Source organism: Juglans microcarpa x Juglans regia, chromosome 3D (assembly GCF_004785595.1).
Source record: "Juglans microcarpa x Juglans regia isolate MS1-56 chromosome 3D, Jm3101_v1.0, whole genome shotgun sequence".
Taxonomy (NCBI): Eukaryota; Viridiplantae; Streptophyta; class Magnoliopsida; order Fagales; family Juglandaceae; genus Juglans; species Juglans microcarpa x Juglans regia.
In genome coordinates this window covers 25,731,555-25,748,056 of record NC_054598.1, presented here as the reverse complement: position 1 = coordinate 25,748,056, position 16,502 = coordinate 25,731,555, and the positions used below count along the sequence as shown (strand labels likewise).

Here is a 16,502-nt window from a genome sequence, read left to right as displayed (position 1 = left end):
ACACTAACTTGTTGGTAATCTAACATTTAGGATCTCCTCAGCTACGCTTGGATTGAAGAGAGCTCTAATTAATTGTTCATTCTAGTTCCTAGTAGTATCATCAATTAGCATGTCCACTGTACTTTATTCATCAATTGGATTGAGAGGTTTTGTATATTCAAACCGAAACTAAGAAAAAGACAATTAAAAAATTTTAATTATTAAAGGTGGTCTGCCGACAATCACCGCCCTAAACTAGCATTGAAGTTGCCAAGATTGACCATGTTGGCTCTAATTCTGGCCAGATCCGAGTCCCGACCACGACAACGCCGATTCTAGCCATGTCGGTTTTGCCCATTTTAGCACTATTCCAGCACTAGTTTGGCCAAATCTGGCCATTCATCATAAGTGAACATTTCAGTTCATGGTGGTGGCCACCACCTACTACTGAGCGATACCAGATAAATTGTTTTAATAATTGCTCCAACCATCTCTTGGGATAGCAACTAAAAAAGTAAGGGGAGATTGTTTTAAAAGTAATTAGGATTAGTAATTTTTAGGTTTGAGTCTTTTCTATTTTAATGTTGTCGTAATAATCCAATGCGATTTAGATTATTTTAAAAAATTTTGTAACAACGAAATGACAATATATGATTGGAGGGTAAAAAACCTATTATGTCCTAATAGGCTAATAGTAGGTTCTCGCATAATAATAACTACTTAGGAGTAGTCATTATTTTCACAATATAAATGAAGTAATTAAAATATACTATAAGATTTTAAACTATAAATTCACCCCATCCTAACATCAACTTATTAAACTAGATTTCATGGTATAGCTTGTTAAATCATATGTATTATGTTCTCTAATCGATTGAGTTGTATATTATGATTGGAGAGTCATTTAAATATCTGATCGATGGGTCTAAGGATACAAAGTAAAAAAACCCATGTAATAGGCTCAACGGGACGTGAAACCTACAGGAACACTGTAGATTTCGGTTCCCAAGGTCATATCGCCCCCGGTAAGACTACTATGGTAATCAACCTTAATGGCATGTATATACTTATGAAGAAACGACGAGATACTCGAGGTATTATTTCTCGGGATGTCAAACCATTCTTTTTGTGATCATATCCCAAGATCTGAGGAAAATATAGTATCCTTATCAATGACAATTCACTCCTATATAAGGGACCAACACCAATAAACCCATGTATATAATCTTCAGATCCCCCTTTTTTACCAAGTAATACCTCTATATTTCTGACTTAGGCATCAGAGGTGCATCAGGCACACTAAATCCCTTTTTCTTCCTTTATGTAGGTCCGTCCTTGATTGAGATCAGTTGGTAGTGAAAAATGTCATCAACATTGGCGTCGTCTCTAGGATCGATACAAATTCCTTGAACACTGTCAACGAGATTTCCACATGCCTACTTCGACATGCTCCTCAAAGATGGAAGCGCAACTTATAGAGATGGAAGAATTATAAAGAAAATGAGTGAAACAATAGAAACCCTCCAACAAGAGAACAAAAGCCTAAAATCGAAAATTCTAGCCTATAGTGAGGGAGCGGCACCAAACCACAGCGAACAACTGGAAGGAGAAGCGCACATGCAGGCAGAATGAATGCCAAGGAAGCAGAGAAAAAGAAGCTGCATGATGAATTGTGCAATCTCAGTAACAAATATAAAGAGATGTCTAGAAGGATGGGAGGATTGTCCTCAATCGACTAGCTGCTTAACTGTAAATACTTGCCTTATAGTTCGGAAGTAATGGTTGTCTCGCTCCCACCAAAGTTCAAAGTTCCACAGATAGAGCTATACAATAGGTCACGAGACTCGGTCGACCACATGGAAAATTTGAAAGCACACATGACCCTCTATGGGTTCCTAGGAGAGGTAGCATTCAGGGATTTCCCAATGACATTAAAGGGTGTGGCAAGAAGCTGGTTAAAGGCCCTACGACTAAGATCGATCGACAGCTTTGAGGAATTAGCCAAGCAATTCCTAACACAATTCATGGCTAGCAGGAGGCAAAGAAGACCCTCGGTGTGCCTTCTTATCATCAAACAATAGGAGGGCGAAAGCTTGAAGACGTATCTTACCCAGTTCAATAAAGAGTGACTAGCTACCTACGACCAAGAAAAGAAGATTACGCTAGCAGCCCTTCTAGGTGGGGTGTGGCCCTGAAGTCCGTTTATGGTAGAACTTACATGACGGACTCCATCGACGTTAAGAGAATTTATGGGTAAGGCTGACGACTTTGTCAATACTGAAGACACACTGCAAGCTTTAATAGCACCGTGTAAAGTGGAGATGAAAGAAGAAGATAAGGACATCCAAAGGTTCAGTGGACAAAGCGTGAGAAAAGACGAGAAAAGTGAGCACCCCCAAGGTGACATGACCAGAGGTTCGCTCACGACAACCTGAGTGTGCGGTCAAATAACCAGTCGACAGATCAAACAAAAGGTAACGGAGTGAAAAAAGGATGACATTTTTATGCTTATCACCCGAGTGATACTAGCTAGACGGAGGACTGTTTCACACTTTAGAGGTGAGTTGAGGAGTTGAGAGATAGTGGCAAATTGGAACGTCTGATTGCAGAACACTTGAAGCCTGAAAAACAAGTGCCAAGGCCAGGAACAAAGCAAGATCGAGATAACCGGCAAAGTAAAAGTCCAAGAGGGCAACGACCATCAAGGGGGAATGACCAAGACTCTCCTTGCCAGGATTAGAACCGCAATGAAGAACCCCTGGGCGAGATACATACTATAGCAGGAAGGTTTGCCAAGGGAGGATTTTTCGTGTCTAATAGAAAAGCACACGCCCTCAAAGCAAGATACGATGATGTATATGTGACCGAAAAACCACACAAGTAGCCAAGGTGGGGGAGAACATAGAATATTTCCTTCGAGGAAGAATATTGCGAAGGGGTCTTGTACCCATATGACGATGCATTGGTAATAACATTGTTAGTCACCAACTACACCACTTGGCAAATTCTGATCAACAATAGAAGCTCATCCGATATCCTCTTTTGGGACGCCTTTATCAAAATGGGTATAGACTGTAGCAAACTACAGCCGTCACCCACACCATTGAAGGGATTCTCTAGAGATGTAGTACAAACTTTGGGCATGATAACTCTACCTATCACGGTCGAAAAGAGAGCCTAGATCGCCACTGTTATGGCTAACTTTCTTCTCATCAAGGCCACCTCATCCTACAACACTATATTGGGACACCCGTTCTTAAACAACCTCAGAGCAGTCACATCTACTTACCATCTGAAGATGAAGTTCCAACCATAAGAGGGAATTGGCGAAGTCCGAGGCGAGCAGGCCCTAAAATGAGAGTGCTACATGCAAGAGCTTAGGTCGGGAGGTGCATACGTCCATACTATAGACAACGAGGGTTAAGACGAAGTTCCACTGCCACTGCTTGTCTTTCTCGACCAAGGTGTAGAGACATAGGATGAAAACATTTTGGAGCAAACAAAACCTGATGAACCATTAGAGCTGGTAGCCTTCCACGCAAAGCGGCCGGAAACCACAAGACGGGCTGGGACCAAACTCCAACCCGAGGTCCGAGAAGCCTTGAAACAATTATTGATTGAGCATAGAGATGTGTTTGGATGGAGCCATGAGGACATGCCAAAATTATACAATGAAGTCATTGAGCACCATCTTTGTGTCAACCCAGCCATCAAGAAAGTCTGCCAGAAGAAGAGGTAATTCAGCACTGAGAAATACACGACCATAGCCAAAGAAGTTGATCGATTTCTCACTGCAAGGTTCATCAGGGAAGCTCACTATCCCGAGTGGTTATCCAATGTCGTACCAGTAAAAAAGTCCAATAGAAAATGGAGAATGTGTGTGGACTTCATCAACCTCAACAAAGCATACCCAAAGGACAGTTTCCCAATGCCACATATCAACGTGATCATCGACTCCATGACGGGATACTAAATGTTGAGCTTCACAGACGCCTACTTAGGTTACAACCAAATCCGAATGAACCCAGTGGACCAGGAGAAAACCTCATTTGTGATAGACTGAGGACTATATTGCTATCAGGCCATGCCCTTTGGCTTGAAAAACGTGAGGGTGACATACTAGAGACTTGTGAATCGAATGTTCAAGAAACAAATCATGCAAAGTATGGAAGTCTATGTCGATGACTTATTGGTCTAAAGCAAAGAACTGGCCCAACACTTGGAAGATTTGAAGGAAGCCTTCACCGTGCTATGTCAATACAAAATGAAGTTGAACCTCGCAAAATGAGATTTTGGCTTCGACTTGGGGAAATTTTTGGGCTTCATAGTGTTTGAAAGGGGGACAGAGCCCAACATAGAGAAGATCAGGGCAATCACAGAGATGAGGCCCCCTTGGAACATCAACAAAACCCAGAGATTGATCAGTAGAGTGGAAGCATTAAACAAATTTGTGTCCAGGTCCATCAACAAATGCCTGACGTCTTTTAGGGTTCTGCACAAAGTGCACCCATGGAAAGACGATTATGAGAAGGTATTCCAAGCGCGAAAGCTGTGCTTATACAACCCGTCATTGCTAAGCCAGTTCGAACAAGGATACACGCTCTATGTATACTTGGTGGTTTCTCTCCATGCCATGTCGACGACACTCATCAAAGAGGAAGGACAGGTTCAGGAACCGATGTATTACACAAGGTGGTTGGAGAGTCGAGATACCTGCAAATGGAGATGCTAGCCTTCGCGTTGGTGACGACAGTAACGCAGTTGCAACCTATTTTCAAGCTCACCCCATTAAGGTCATAATGGAAGCTCCCTTAAAGGATATACTACAGAAACTAGACGCCTCCAGATGCTTAGTAAGCTGGTTGATTGAATTGAGTGAATTCGACATTGATTACCTCCCAAGACAAGCAACAAAGATGCAACCTCTGGTAGACTTTATCGTTGAGTTTTCTGGCTTTCTTGAAGAAGTAGCAACTACTTAGTCAAAAAGCCCTGGTAGGTCTTCATCGACGGCTCATCCTACCATGCTAGCAAGGGAGTAGGGTATACATAGTAAATGACTCCGGACACGAACACCAATCCATGACGAAACTCGCCTTCAAAACCACCAACAATGAAAGCTAAATACGAAGTGCTGGTGGCTGGACTTTCGATAGCAGAGGCACTAAGGGCCACCGAGGTCGAGGTAAAGGCAAACTCCCAAGTGGTCATTAATCAGGTGTTGGGGGTGTACGTAACAAAGAGCAAAAGAATGAAGAAGTACTTGGAGTTGACATGGGAGAAGCGAGACCCGTTTCGCCATTTCAACATTGAGCAAATATCAAGGGAGAGTAACAACATAGAAGACAAATTGGCATGAATGATCTCAGGAATGAAAGACTCTACCTTGTCATGGGAGGTTGAAAGAAGGGTGATAAAAGTCCTCGATGTTGGGACTGAAGTCGCAGAGATGGCAGAGAGCCAGAGTTGGCTCGAGAAGTGGCAAGGTACCTTGAGTCGGAGTGGTGGGCTTCAGAAGTGGCGAGGTACCTAGATATGGGAGAACTCCCAGCCGAGAAGAAGGAAGCAAGGAAAATCAAAAGAAAAGCTACGCGGTTCACCCTGATCGACAAAATTCTTTACAAATGAGGCTTCTCGACCTCCTTGCTAAAGTGTTCTCCCCACAAGAGGCATAATACATCCTAGCAAAGGTGCATGAATGAGTGTGCGGGAACCACTCCGAGGGAAGTGCTTTGGCGATAAAGGTTGCAAGTGCATGCTAATATTGGCCACATGCCCTCAAGGATATGAAAGAGTTTGTTCAGAAATGCGCGAAGTGTTAGATGTTTGCCCCAGTATCACATTGCCCGCCAGGGGAGTTGACCTTCATAATGTCCCCATGGCCATTCATAAAGTAGGGGGTGGACCTAGTAGGACTCTCCCACCAGGGAAAGGAGGAGTAAGATTCATGATCATCATTGTAGACTACTTCACCAAATGGGCAGAGGCAGAACTCCTGGCAATGATCATGGCGAGAAATATCACCAAATTCCTATGGAAAACCATTGTATGCTGATTCAAAATCCCCCAAAGCATCATTTCGGATAGTGGGCGACAGTTCGACTCGGAGCATTATCGGGGTTGGTGGATGGAACTGGGAATTCAATTCAAATATTCTTACCTGGGACACCTCTAGAACAACAGGCAAGTAAAAGCTACCAACAAATTCCTGCTCAAGATGCTAAAGAACAGACTTACGAATAAGAAAGGAGATTGGGTAGAAGAGCTCCCAAGTGTCCTATAGGAAAAACAGAGCCATGGTAAAAGCCTCGACAAGAGAGACCCCATTCTCTTTAACATACGGGGGCAAGGATGTGGCTCAGGTAGAGATAGGGTTGCCAACATATTATGTCGAGTATTTTGACCAATAATAGAATGATAGAGCACATGAAGAGAACCTCGACCTGCTAGATGAACACCGAGATGAAGCTGAAGCTCAAGTGATCCTTAACAAAATGAGAACCAAAGAGTATTTCAATTAGAGAGTTAGGCCCCGGGCCTTCAAAATAGGAGACCTGGTCTTAGGATAAGCCACAGTAACCGCGCAGGAAGAATGAAAACTTGGACCCATTGGGACGGACCGTATGTAGTGACCGCTAACTTGCAACACGGCACATACCGCTTAAAAGACGCTAGAGGAAAAGAGCTGCCATACCCATGGAACGCAAAGCACCTAAAGAAATATTATCTTGATTACGTAAAGCATGAAGAACTTTGAATAAAGTTGATGAATAAAGCAATTGGTTATTCCTCTCCACTCACCTTCTTGCCCAAAGCTCCTCGACCACTAATGTTGAGTCCAAAGACTCGTTGTGGTTAAACAATAGGGCACACAAGTCTCCAGACTCCGCGACCCTCGACCACTAATGTTGAGTCCAAAGACTTACTATGGATAAACAATAGGGCGCAAGTCCTCAGACTCCGTGACCCTTGACTACTAATGTCGAGTCCAAAGATTTGGAGTCAATGTGGATAAACAATAGGACGCACAAGTTCTCAGACTCCATGACCCTCGTTCACTAGTCCAAATATTTGTCGTAGGTAAATAAAGGGGCGCGCAAGTCCTCAGACTCTGAAACCCTAGAACACTAAGCGCATGAGCCCTTAGACTGCACCATCCTTGCCATAACAATGCTAAAAAAATGCACTAAGGATATCGAAGCAAACATAGAACACATTAAAGCAAAATAATAAGAAACAGCCATCACGACTCATTGGCACGAGAGAAAGTATCTATTCACTCAAAATATTGAGTTTGTACAAAGATGGCTAGGGTAACCAAGAAAGAAAAAATAAAGTTAAAGGAGTCGGGGCGAGGAAAGCATCGGGCATGGTGTCGTGCCCAAGCGAGTAAGCATATTGGTGAGTAGCACAATTAGGCTTGAAAGGCTCGAGATTTAGAGTCCTCAAGTCACAATGGGGATTCGTTAGCAAGAAGGCTCTCAACCTTGCTAGACTGGCACCGTAGCTATAACCAAAAGTTTTGTTACAAGCAGATCTAGCCACTAGAAGTTGAGGAGAAAGGCGAGCAACCTCCTGGCTAGAAGCAACCAACTCGGAATCCAACTTCTTGAGACGTTGGTCGCAATCTCTAACCCTGTTGTCCAGTCGATACAAGGAGTTCAACAGCTCTACCTTTTGTTCATCCCTTCACAGTCATCTTTCAATGCCTTAGGCTGATGGGACAAATCCTCCAACTCTCCCTTTTTTCCTCTAGGTCTAACGCCAAGCGGTGGCGTGCCTAAATAGCATCTACCACGGTATTTGCTAACTCTCCGCAGTGCTTCCTTACCCCCATCTAACTCCACCTGAAAGCGAAACAATTTCACTTGCTTGGAAGAACACTCCTCTTGAAGCACCCTTAACTAGAAGTGGTTGCGAGCAACCTCCCTCCTCGCCTGGTCAAACTCTTCACTGAGAACAACCCCATCTTCCAGCAGGCTAGCCAAGTCGACCTCCAATGACCGGATATACCCGTCAACTTGATCGATGACAACCTCCAGATCTATCTTCTTGGTCTCCAGACATGCAATTTCCTTTCGTGCCAGGAAGGCAAACATACTCCTAGACCGTACTTCATCTTCTAGGCCGGACTATTCGTCGACGTTCCAGGCTGCCGGCTAGTCAATGCCCTGCCAAAACCATATATATAAAGATCCAAGCCCAAAAGGAGCTGCGAGGACTCAATTCTACAAGTTGCTTACTGAGGAAAGGAAGTTCCTCAATCGAGACGCCATAGCCTGAACAGAGTCATCTCTCTCAGAGGACCCCACTGCAAGTGGGGCCCGAGACTAACCAGTGCCCTCATTGCCTCGAGGGAGGGGCCCCAAGACACGGAAAGACTCCAAAAGATAAGGGTTGGGATCGCCCTTAGGGGCCTCAGACTCAACCTCAACCTCAACAGTTGGCGGCGAGTGAACCACGTCTATACATGCTACATTGCCATTCGCTCGAATGAGGAAGGAAGAAAGCCCCTTAGTAATGGGAGGTGAAGAAGCCCCCTCCTCACCCCCAAAGAGGCACTAAAGGGGGAGGAAGGAATTGAAACTCGGCCCCCACTCAGCTCTAAGTTGAGGTGAAGTATCAGAATTTCACTTCCATATGTAGTAGAGGGAAAGGAGCCCAGGGTAGGCTCCCTTTCCCCTACCTATCGTTAAGAACCAGTCCTAACTTGAGCCTCGTCAGTCGGAACTCTAATCTTAACTCTGCCTGTCGAGATCGTGTCATGGTGGCCAACAACAGAGTCCGTAAGGCCACAAGCAAAAGCGGAGTCGATGCCTACATCTTCTTCATTGACCAACTCCAAGGCGACTGGCTGGTTCAATGGTGAAACAAAGTCAGGCGACCGAACAGAGTCAAGTCCCCGTGAAGGGAACTCAAAGTCAAAGGTAGTAGAAAGGTTCAAGATGGCTTGGCCAATCAAATTGCCCAGGCTTTCAGAGTTCAGGGAGCCCTCTCGGATAGGAGATCCATGAGACAGAGGTTCAGCCGCCTCCTTAACCTCACTGCGGGAGCACTTCCCTTCCTTCTCTAGTAGGGTAATGGTGGCTCTTTTCTTGCTTGGGAGGTCTCAGGCTCCTTCGACAGGCGATGACCACTGATGCGAGAGCAGTCGGGCATCATAAAGAACCTATTAATATGGGCCCGCATCAAAAGGACCTCTGTCCAAACAGACTCCTAGTTGTGCTCAACCCAGGAGTAAACCCTCTCCACATGGACTTGTTCCTGTTGGGAAAGGGTAACAGTCACAACTTATCACCAAGGACTTTTTCCCAAATGGCACAGATTGGAAACTCTGCCTTATTGGCCTTTCTACCAGGAAATTCCCATCCTTGCCCAAAAATAAAGAAAAATTTCTTCTGCCACTGCTTGGAGTTCGAGTGGTGACCCTTGAAGCGAGCAAGGCAATAGCGAGAATGGGAACAAAGAGGAAGTTGTGCCGATGCCAGCTTCAAATAGTCGAGGATGTTACGTACTGGACGACAGAAAGGAAGTCGTAACCCATTGGAAATGGAGCAAACCTTAAGGACCACCATCTCAACGAAGCCCTATCATCGACGACCCCTTGAGGGAGAACCTTAAGAAGCACGAAATCGGTGATTCCACACGAATCCCTCAGCTTTCGAAGGTTCGCCTTGGTCAAGCTGGATGACCAGTCATAACCCTCGAAATAGGGAACATCATGAGTAGAAGAGGACTTCAGAGGGGGAGAGCTATGAGAAGAAGGACGAGAAGAACTCTAATGAGCCATGGAATCAAATGAAGAACTTCAAAGAAAAGAAAATGAGTCTCGATGAAGAACACAGACAATAAGGAAAATAATGTGCACAGGTGAAAGAGGTAACAATGAAATGGAGGGGACCATTTATAACCTAGGGTGCGACGGTTGAAATGTCCGAGGAAGAATATGGACAGTTTGACCGCACAATCGTTGCGAGCACATCCCACGATCTAGTGATCTGACTAAGGGCAGACATGAGGCCGTTGCAACCTCTTTGACACGCGAATACAAACAGCCAATCATAGCAAATGATGTGATAGGTACGAACGTTTCATAATATTTAAATTCTTGCCACACCAACGTGGTAGGAATTTGCGGGGTAACTGGAGAGTCATTTAAATCTCTGATTGACATGCCCAAGGATATGAAGTAAAAGGCCTATGTAATGGGCCCAAAGGGCCGTGAAACCTATAGGAACCTTAATGGTCATCCAGCTTTCGAAGGTCATATCGCCCTCGATATGATTTTTATGGTAATCAACCTTAATGACATATATACTGCCGAGGAAACGTTGAGATACTCGGGGTATTGTTGCCCAGAATGTCAAACCGTTCTTTCCATGATCATATCTTGAGATTTGAGGAAAATATACTATCCTTATCAATGACAATTCACCCCTATATAAGGGACCAACACCAATAAACCCATGTATGATCTTCACATCCCTTTTTACCAAGTAATATATCCAAATTCTTGATTTAGGTATAGGAGGTGCATCATGCACAGGTTCTTCCCTTTTGCAGGTATTTGACGGTGAAAAATGTCATCAACAATGATCATCATGATTGTATAATTAAAGAGCCCTGCTAGGTACAAGCAGTTTGGCACACCAAACCGGGTACTGACGCTGACATGACTTTTTTTATTGAAAAGAAAAATAAAAGAAAATTTTGAGAGAAAAATAAAGTTTTCTGTTTCACGAAAATCATTTATCTCTAATTCACATTGTTTTATTAAACGAATGTCTTATATATCAGTATCGATGCACAATTTGATGCGTGAACTCACTTATAAGAAGACTTTTACATGATTAAATCGCATGAATAAAATATGAGTTTTGTTATGTACAAATAAGTTTGCGTACTAATCTGCGTACTAATGTTGTTACTTTCATATTCTAAATTTAAATTAGCACTATTTTTAATAAAATTTATTTTCTGATCAATCATAATAAATGAGTACGTGTATTAATATATAAAATCGTTTACAATTAGATTTTTTCATAAAACATAAGGTAAGAATTGAGGCAGCATCCGAAGTTAAGAATCACTAATTATCATTACAGTAATAATGGAAGTCTTCTCGATTAATTGATTAATTACCAGCATAATTAAATATATCTCCGGGGGACATTATTGGCATTCGGTCGGAGAAAGAAGGGTAAAGAGGTCATTAAGGAGGGAATGAGATCTGGGTCTTGTCGCCATGTAATTATCGCAAAGATTTGCGATGGCGACTTCTTCTGGTCCCTCACCTTCTGGATCTTCTGGCTACTTCTCCGTCGAAATCATGTCTGATATTCCGACCAAACTGAGGTAGCACAATTTATGAAAGCTACAAAAGAAACTTTAGAAACAGAACAAAATTGAAAGAACCCAGAAGAGAATAAGATCGGACGTGAGGATTTTAGACTTTGAAAAGAAAGAACTAATTCTTTTGGGGGGAAGATCATATTTAACCGAGCAATTAAAACGGATTCTGGGTTTTGTTAGAAAAATAGACAAAAACATGGCCCATTGGAAGCTCTTTTATCTTTCTTTGTAGTTATCAACTTCGAAAGTTTGGAAAGTTCAACTATCAGCTTCGATGTTTTTAACTAAGTTGATTTTTTGTTGGGGGGTGTTTGGAATGTGAAATAGTACACTGTGATAAAGAACAGCAACAGAGACAGGTAGATAGATGCCTTTGGGGGGAGATAGAGAGAGAGAGAGAGAGAGAGAGGGGAGACGAGCGGATCTTGGAAAATCCTATAAAGCAGACAAAATAAAATAAGCCGCGGTGAAATAAATCCACCTATTCTAATAGCTCTTTCCCATTATTCAAACATTGTAACAACCTTACCCCCCCCCCCCACACACACACACACACACAACACTGGCTATCCCGTCTTAATAGAGTTGCATACTTTCTCTGTTTGGTTCTGGGCTGTGTGCGATTCGCTGTTTGTTGTGTCTGTGTTTGTATAGGGATCAGTCTGTGGCATTTGATTGATTGACTATTCAAAGGAGGAAAAGCAGTGAACGTACTCTTCTTTGTCCGGACGCCGTGAAATAAAACTTCACCCTTTTTTATTCGAGTTGGAGAAGACATTACGCTGTGTTTTTGTTTTCTGTATTTTATTTCCATTACACAAGAACACAAGAAGTGGGAGAGGGCCAGAGGCTGTTCTTTGGAATTATCTTCGTTTCTTTCTTTCTTGCTTTTGTTTTTTTTTTTTTTTTTTTTTGTTTCACTTTTGGAGAGCCTTGCTTGTCTCTCAGAATAGAGTATTCGGATTTCCTCATTTCAAATTCTGGGTCTGTATGACCTTCTCTCTTCCTAGTTTCTAGCGTACAAATAGGTCTCACCCGGGTGAGTGGGAAGAGAGAGAGAGAGCTGTTTTGCAATTGTTAGATATTTGTTTGGTTTTGGTTGTGGGTGTTCTGATGGTTTTTAGGAGGTTTAAATAAGCAAAACAATGCTGTAATTGATAAACTAAAAAGTTTTTCGGAACTCCTTTTATTTTCTTACTAAAAAAATGACAATACTTTATATTTATGTGTATACATAATTTTGGGGTTTTCTAGCTTAGATATGAAGGGGGTTAACACTGAAACAAGAAGAAGAGGAGACAAAAGAGCAAGAGGGGTGAAAGGGAGTTTAGTACCAATGGGTCTGAAGATGCAGCAGGGCCACCATCAGTCTGTTGCTGTGAGATTGAATGGGCAAATGGGGACCAAAAGAGGGTACACATTCATTCAAGCCAACAGGGCTTGGCTCCCAAAGTTTCTGCTGCTTTGGATCATGGCGATGGCATTCTTGAGCATGACCATATACAGTAGGATGGATGCCGATAACAAAGTGCGAAGGAAGGAGGTACTAGGAAGCATGTGTGATCAGAGAGCTAGGATGTTACAAGATCAATTTAGTGTTTGCGTTAATCATGTTCACGCTCTCGCCATCCTCGTTTCCACCTTCCATTATTACAAGAAACCTTCAGCAATTGATCAGGTTTGTGTTTCTACGTGTGCTCGAGTTCTGAGCTAAAATTGTTTAGGCATCGTTTGGTTGCCAGTTTATTGAGGGAAAGAGAAGAATTTGGAATCCGGGCATCTTCGGCCGTTTTGTTCCCATATAAATGAGGACTGTAGTTATATTTAGCCAAATTATTGAACAAGATCTATTTAAGTTGACTTTTCATGTTCACAGGAAACGATAACTGGGGTGTTAAATGCAGGTGATTATGGAGTGTTTCTATTTTTCAATAGAAGTTAATTATGTGCTGTTAATTGCAAAAATGCAGGGAACTTTTGCCGAGTACACAGCTAGAACCGCTTTTGAGCGGCCATTACTGAGTGGGGTATCCTATGCACAGAGAGTGATTAATTCAGAAAGGGGAAATTTTGAGAGGCAAAATGGTTGGACAATAAAGACAATGGAGACGGAGCCTTCACCTGTGCGAGACGAGTACGCTCCTGTCATTTATTCTCAGGAAAGCGTTTCTTACCTTGAATCACTTGACATGATGTCTGGAGAGGTACTTCGCTTAACTTGCTTAGAGTTTATGGTACATGTATAAGTTTTGGTGTTTCATATGGACTGCAAATTTGCCTCTGCATAAAGTAGGAAGACAGAGAAAACATTTTGAGGGCGAGGGCTACTGGGAAAGCCGTTTTGACAAGCCCTTTCAGACTGCTGGGATCTCATCATCTTGGTGTTGTGCTGACATTCCCGGTTTACAAATCCAAGCTCTCTTTGAGCCCAACAGTTCAAGAGCGCATCGAAGCAACTGCAGGGTAAGTCCTCTGAGTTTTCCTTTCTCATTGTAAGACTTCTCAAAGTTTATGGTTGGCTTTGTTTGTTAAGTGTGTGCATTTAACAGTTTATGAACCCATTGAATTTGGCATGGTGATTATTAGGTTGACATGTAAACTGACCAAATGGGAACTTGCGTCTTTTTGAGGGTTGTATTTGGTGAAAGGTGGTGGTTTGAGGATGCAGTGTGTGACGCCCCGCCATATCATGTCACACAATAGATGAGAAAAGCATGATAGGGATAAATGGGTATGCAAAGGTGCATTGAGTGTCAAATTTCTCATTGGTTCCTTACTAGGTGGAATTTAACTTTATAATGATTCCAGTTAAATAAAAAAAATAACTTTATAGTGATGCAACATTGTTCCAATTATAATTTTGAGTAGTCATTTTGGAGTATAAACATAGATGTAGCTTGAGTTTTTCTAAGATTGTCAATAACGATATCTTAGTCAAATTACTATCTCCCTTGTAGCACTGAACACTTAGTATCATCTGGATCTCTTTTCCCGAGACAATATTGTTTTTTACAGGAAATTTAGCTCTTCCATTTTCCTCCATATGCCGTTGAGTGTTCTGCCAAACTGGTTGGAGCAATATCCTTTGAAAGGTCTTAAGACGTGAAGGTCATTCAGACAAAATTGACATGGTATCAGAGCTATTTTCTGAACCAGAAGTTTTTGCTGTCTAAATCTCTCGTAGTCTCTTGGTTTAGCCCTTCGGGATCTTTGATTTTCTAGTCAATTCTGTGGTTCTCAGTGGTGTGTTTTCTTGGAGGTTTTCTGGCGTTGCTTGGTTTCTGTCTGGTTTTATCAAGGTATTAGTTGCGGGTATTGGAAGTCAATATTGTTTTATGATGTTAGGAGAAAACACTATTGTGCATTTTAATTGAAAAAATTACTTGGCCTGGGAGTTCCAATTTAGGATGTTTGTGAAAGGGAAGAAGTTGTGGAGCCATATAAAGATGGGAAAAGTAAAGCTCCTGAAAGCAGAACAAATCTTGTTCAATGGGAAAGCAAGGATTCAAGAATTGTGTCTTGGCTGTTGGGATCTATTGAGCCTCACATGGTGAATAATCTTTGGGGGCAAACTCAGGCGGTATAGTATCGTTTTCCTTGGACTTTTATGGCTTGTTTGGAAACACAATTGTTCTCAGTTATTTTCAGACTACTTCATTATTATTCACAAACTAATCACTACTATTTCAATATTATTAATAATTATTTTGAGATATTCTTAATATCCAAACAGGCTCTAATTAGTGTAAAATGAAAGTAATAAAAAGATGTGGGAGTATTTTAGGCGTATCTACAATCAAGACAACAATGCTAGAAGGTTTCAATTGGAGTTGGAGATTGCTAACTACAGCCAAGGTAATCTGTCCATTGAACAATTCTATGGTGGGTTTCTTAATTTATGGAGTGAGTATTCGGGCATTATTCATGCCAAGGTTCCTCAAGAAGCCCTAGGTGCACTTCAGGAGGTTCACGCAGAGAGTTAGAGAGATCAAGTTTTGATGAAGTTGAGATCAGAATTTGAGACTACACGGGCAGTTTTGCTAAATCATGATCCTGTCCATTTGACGAGTTAAGAGGTCATGCAAGTTTTAAAATCCATGGTGGGTGACAAAGCTCTAGGAGTGAGGACTGCTTCTCTATGGATTTTTTTCAAACATGTTGGGAAGTGCTCAAAGAAGATATCATGGGGGTCTTCCATGAATTCCATGAGAATGAAAGGTTTGAAAAAAGCCTAAATGCAACTTTTATAGTGCTCGGTCATTCCTAAAATGCCTGGCGCTATAAAGGAAAAACATTATCATCCCATTAGCTTGGTGGGCGGGTTATACAAAATTCTATTCAAAGTATTGGCGAATAGGTTGAGCAAACTGTTGGAGAAATTAATATCAAAGCCTCAAATTGCTTTTGTCAAAGGTAGGCAAATCCTCGACTCAGTACTTATAGCCAAAAAATGTCTGGATAGTCAAATCAAGTCGGGAGAGCTGAGGCTTTTGTGCAAGCTAGATATGGAAAAAGCCTATGACCATGTCAATTGGAGATTTTACTTCATATGCTCGAGAGATCTGGCTTTTGTACGAAGTGCTGTAGATGGATCCATCACTGTATCTCTACGCCTTGTTTCTCTATATTGGTGAATGGCACACCAAAAGGCTTCTTTAAAAGCTCATGAGGATTCAGACAATGTGACCCTCTATCTCCATTACTTTTTGTCTTTGCAATGGAAGCTTTTAGTAAGATGATTTCAGGTGTCGTGGAGGGTGGATTCATATTTGGATTCTTAGTGGGGGAGGCAATCATTAGTTTGCTCAACATATCTCATTTATTATTCACCAATGATACCTTAATCTTTTGTGGGGCCGAACGTGATCAAATTCGAGCCTGGAGGGCTCTCCTATTATGCTTTGAAGTGCATCGGGGTTGAAGGTAAACTTGGCCAAGTCAGAAGTAGTGTCAGTGGGGAATGATTCTAATGTGGAGAGTATGGTGTTCATTTTTGGGGTGTAAGATATCTCTACTGTCCATGAAATATCTTGGTCTCCCATTGGGTGATACGTTCAAATCGAAATCTATTTGGGACGATGTTCTAGAAAAAATGGAGATGAAAATAGCTAGTTGAAAGATGATGTATTTATCTAAAGGGGGTAGGGTGACCCTAATAAAAAACACTCTTT

The 16,502-nt window shown here is 42.2% G+C and overlaps 1 protein-coding gene across 2 annotated transcripts in view; it reads left to right on the top strand.

Moving 5' to 3' along the window:
* The first annotated feature begins 12,454 nt into the window (after positions 1 to 12,454).
* The window catches only part of LOC121254923 (histidine kinase 4-like), a 17,152-nt gene continuing 13,104 nt past the window's right edge, over positions 12,455 to 16,502 (top strand). For both annotated transcript variants that reach the window (XM_041155157.1, XM_041155156.1), the window contains exons 1-3: positions 12,455 to 13,009; positions 13,302 to 13,535; positions 13,625 to 13,794. In XM_041155157.1, coding sequence (XP_041011091.1) covers positions 12,593 to 13,009; positions 13,302 to 13,535; positions 13,625 to 13,794 — 821 coding nt within the window. In that variant the 5' untranslated portion in view covers positions 12,455 to 12,592. The remainder of the gene's footprint in view (positions 13,010 to 13,301; positions 13,536 to 13,624; positions 13,795 to 16,502) is intronic.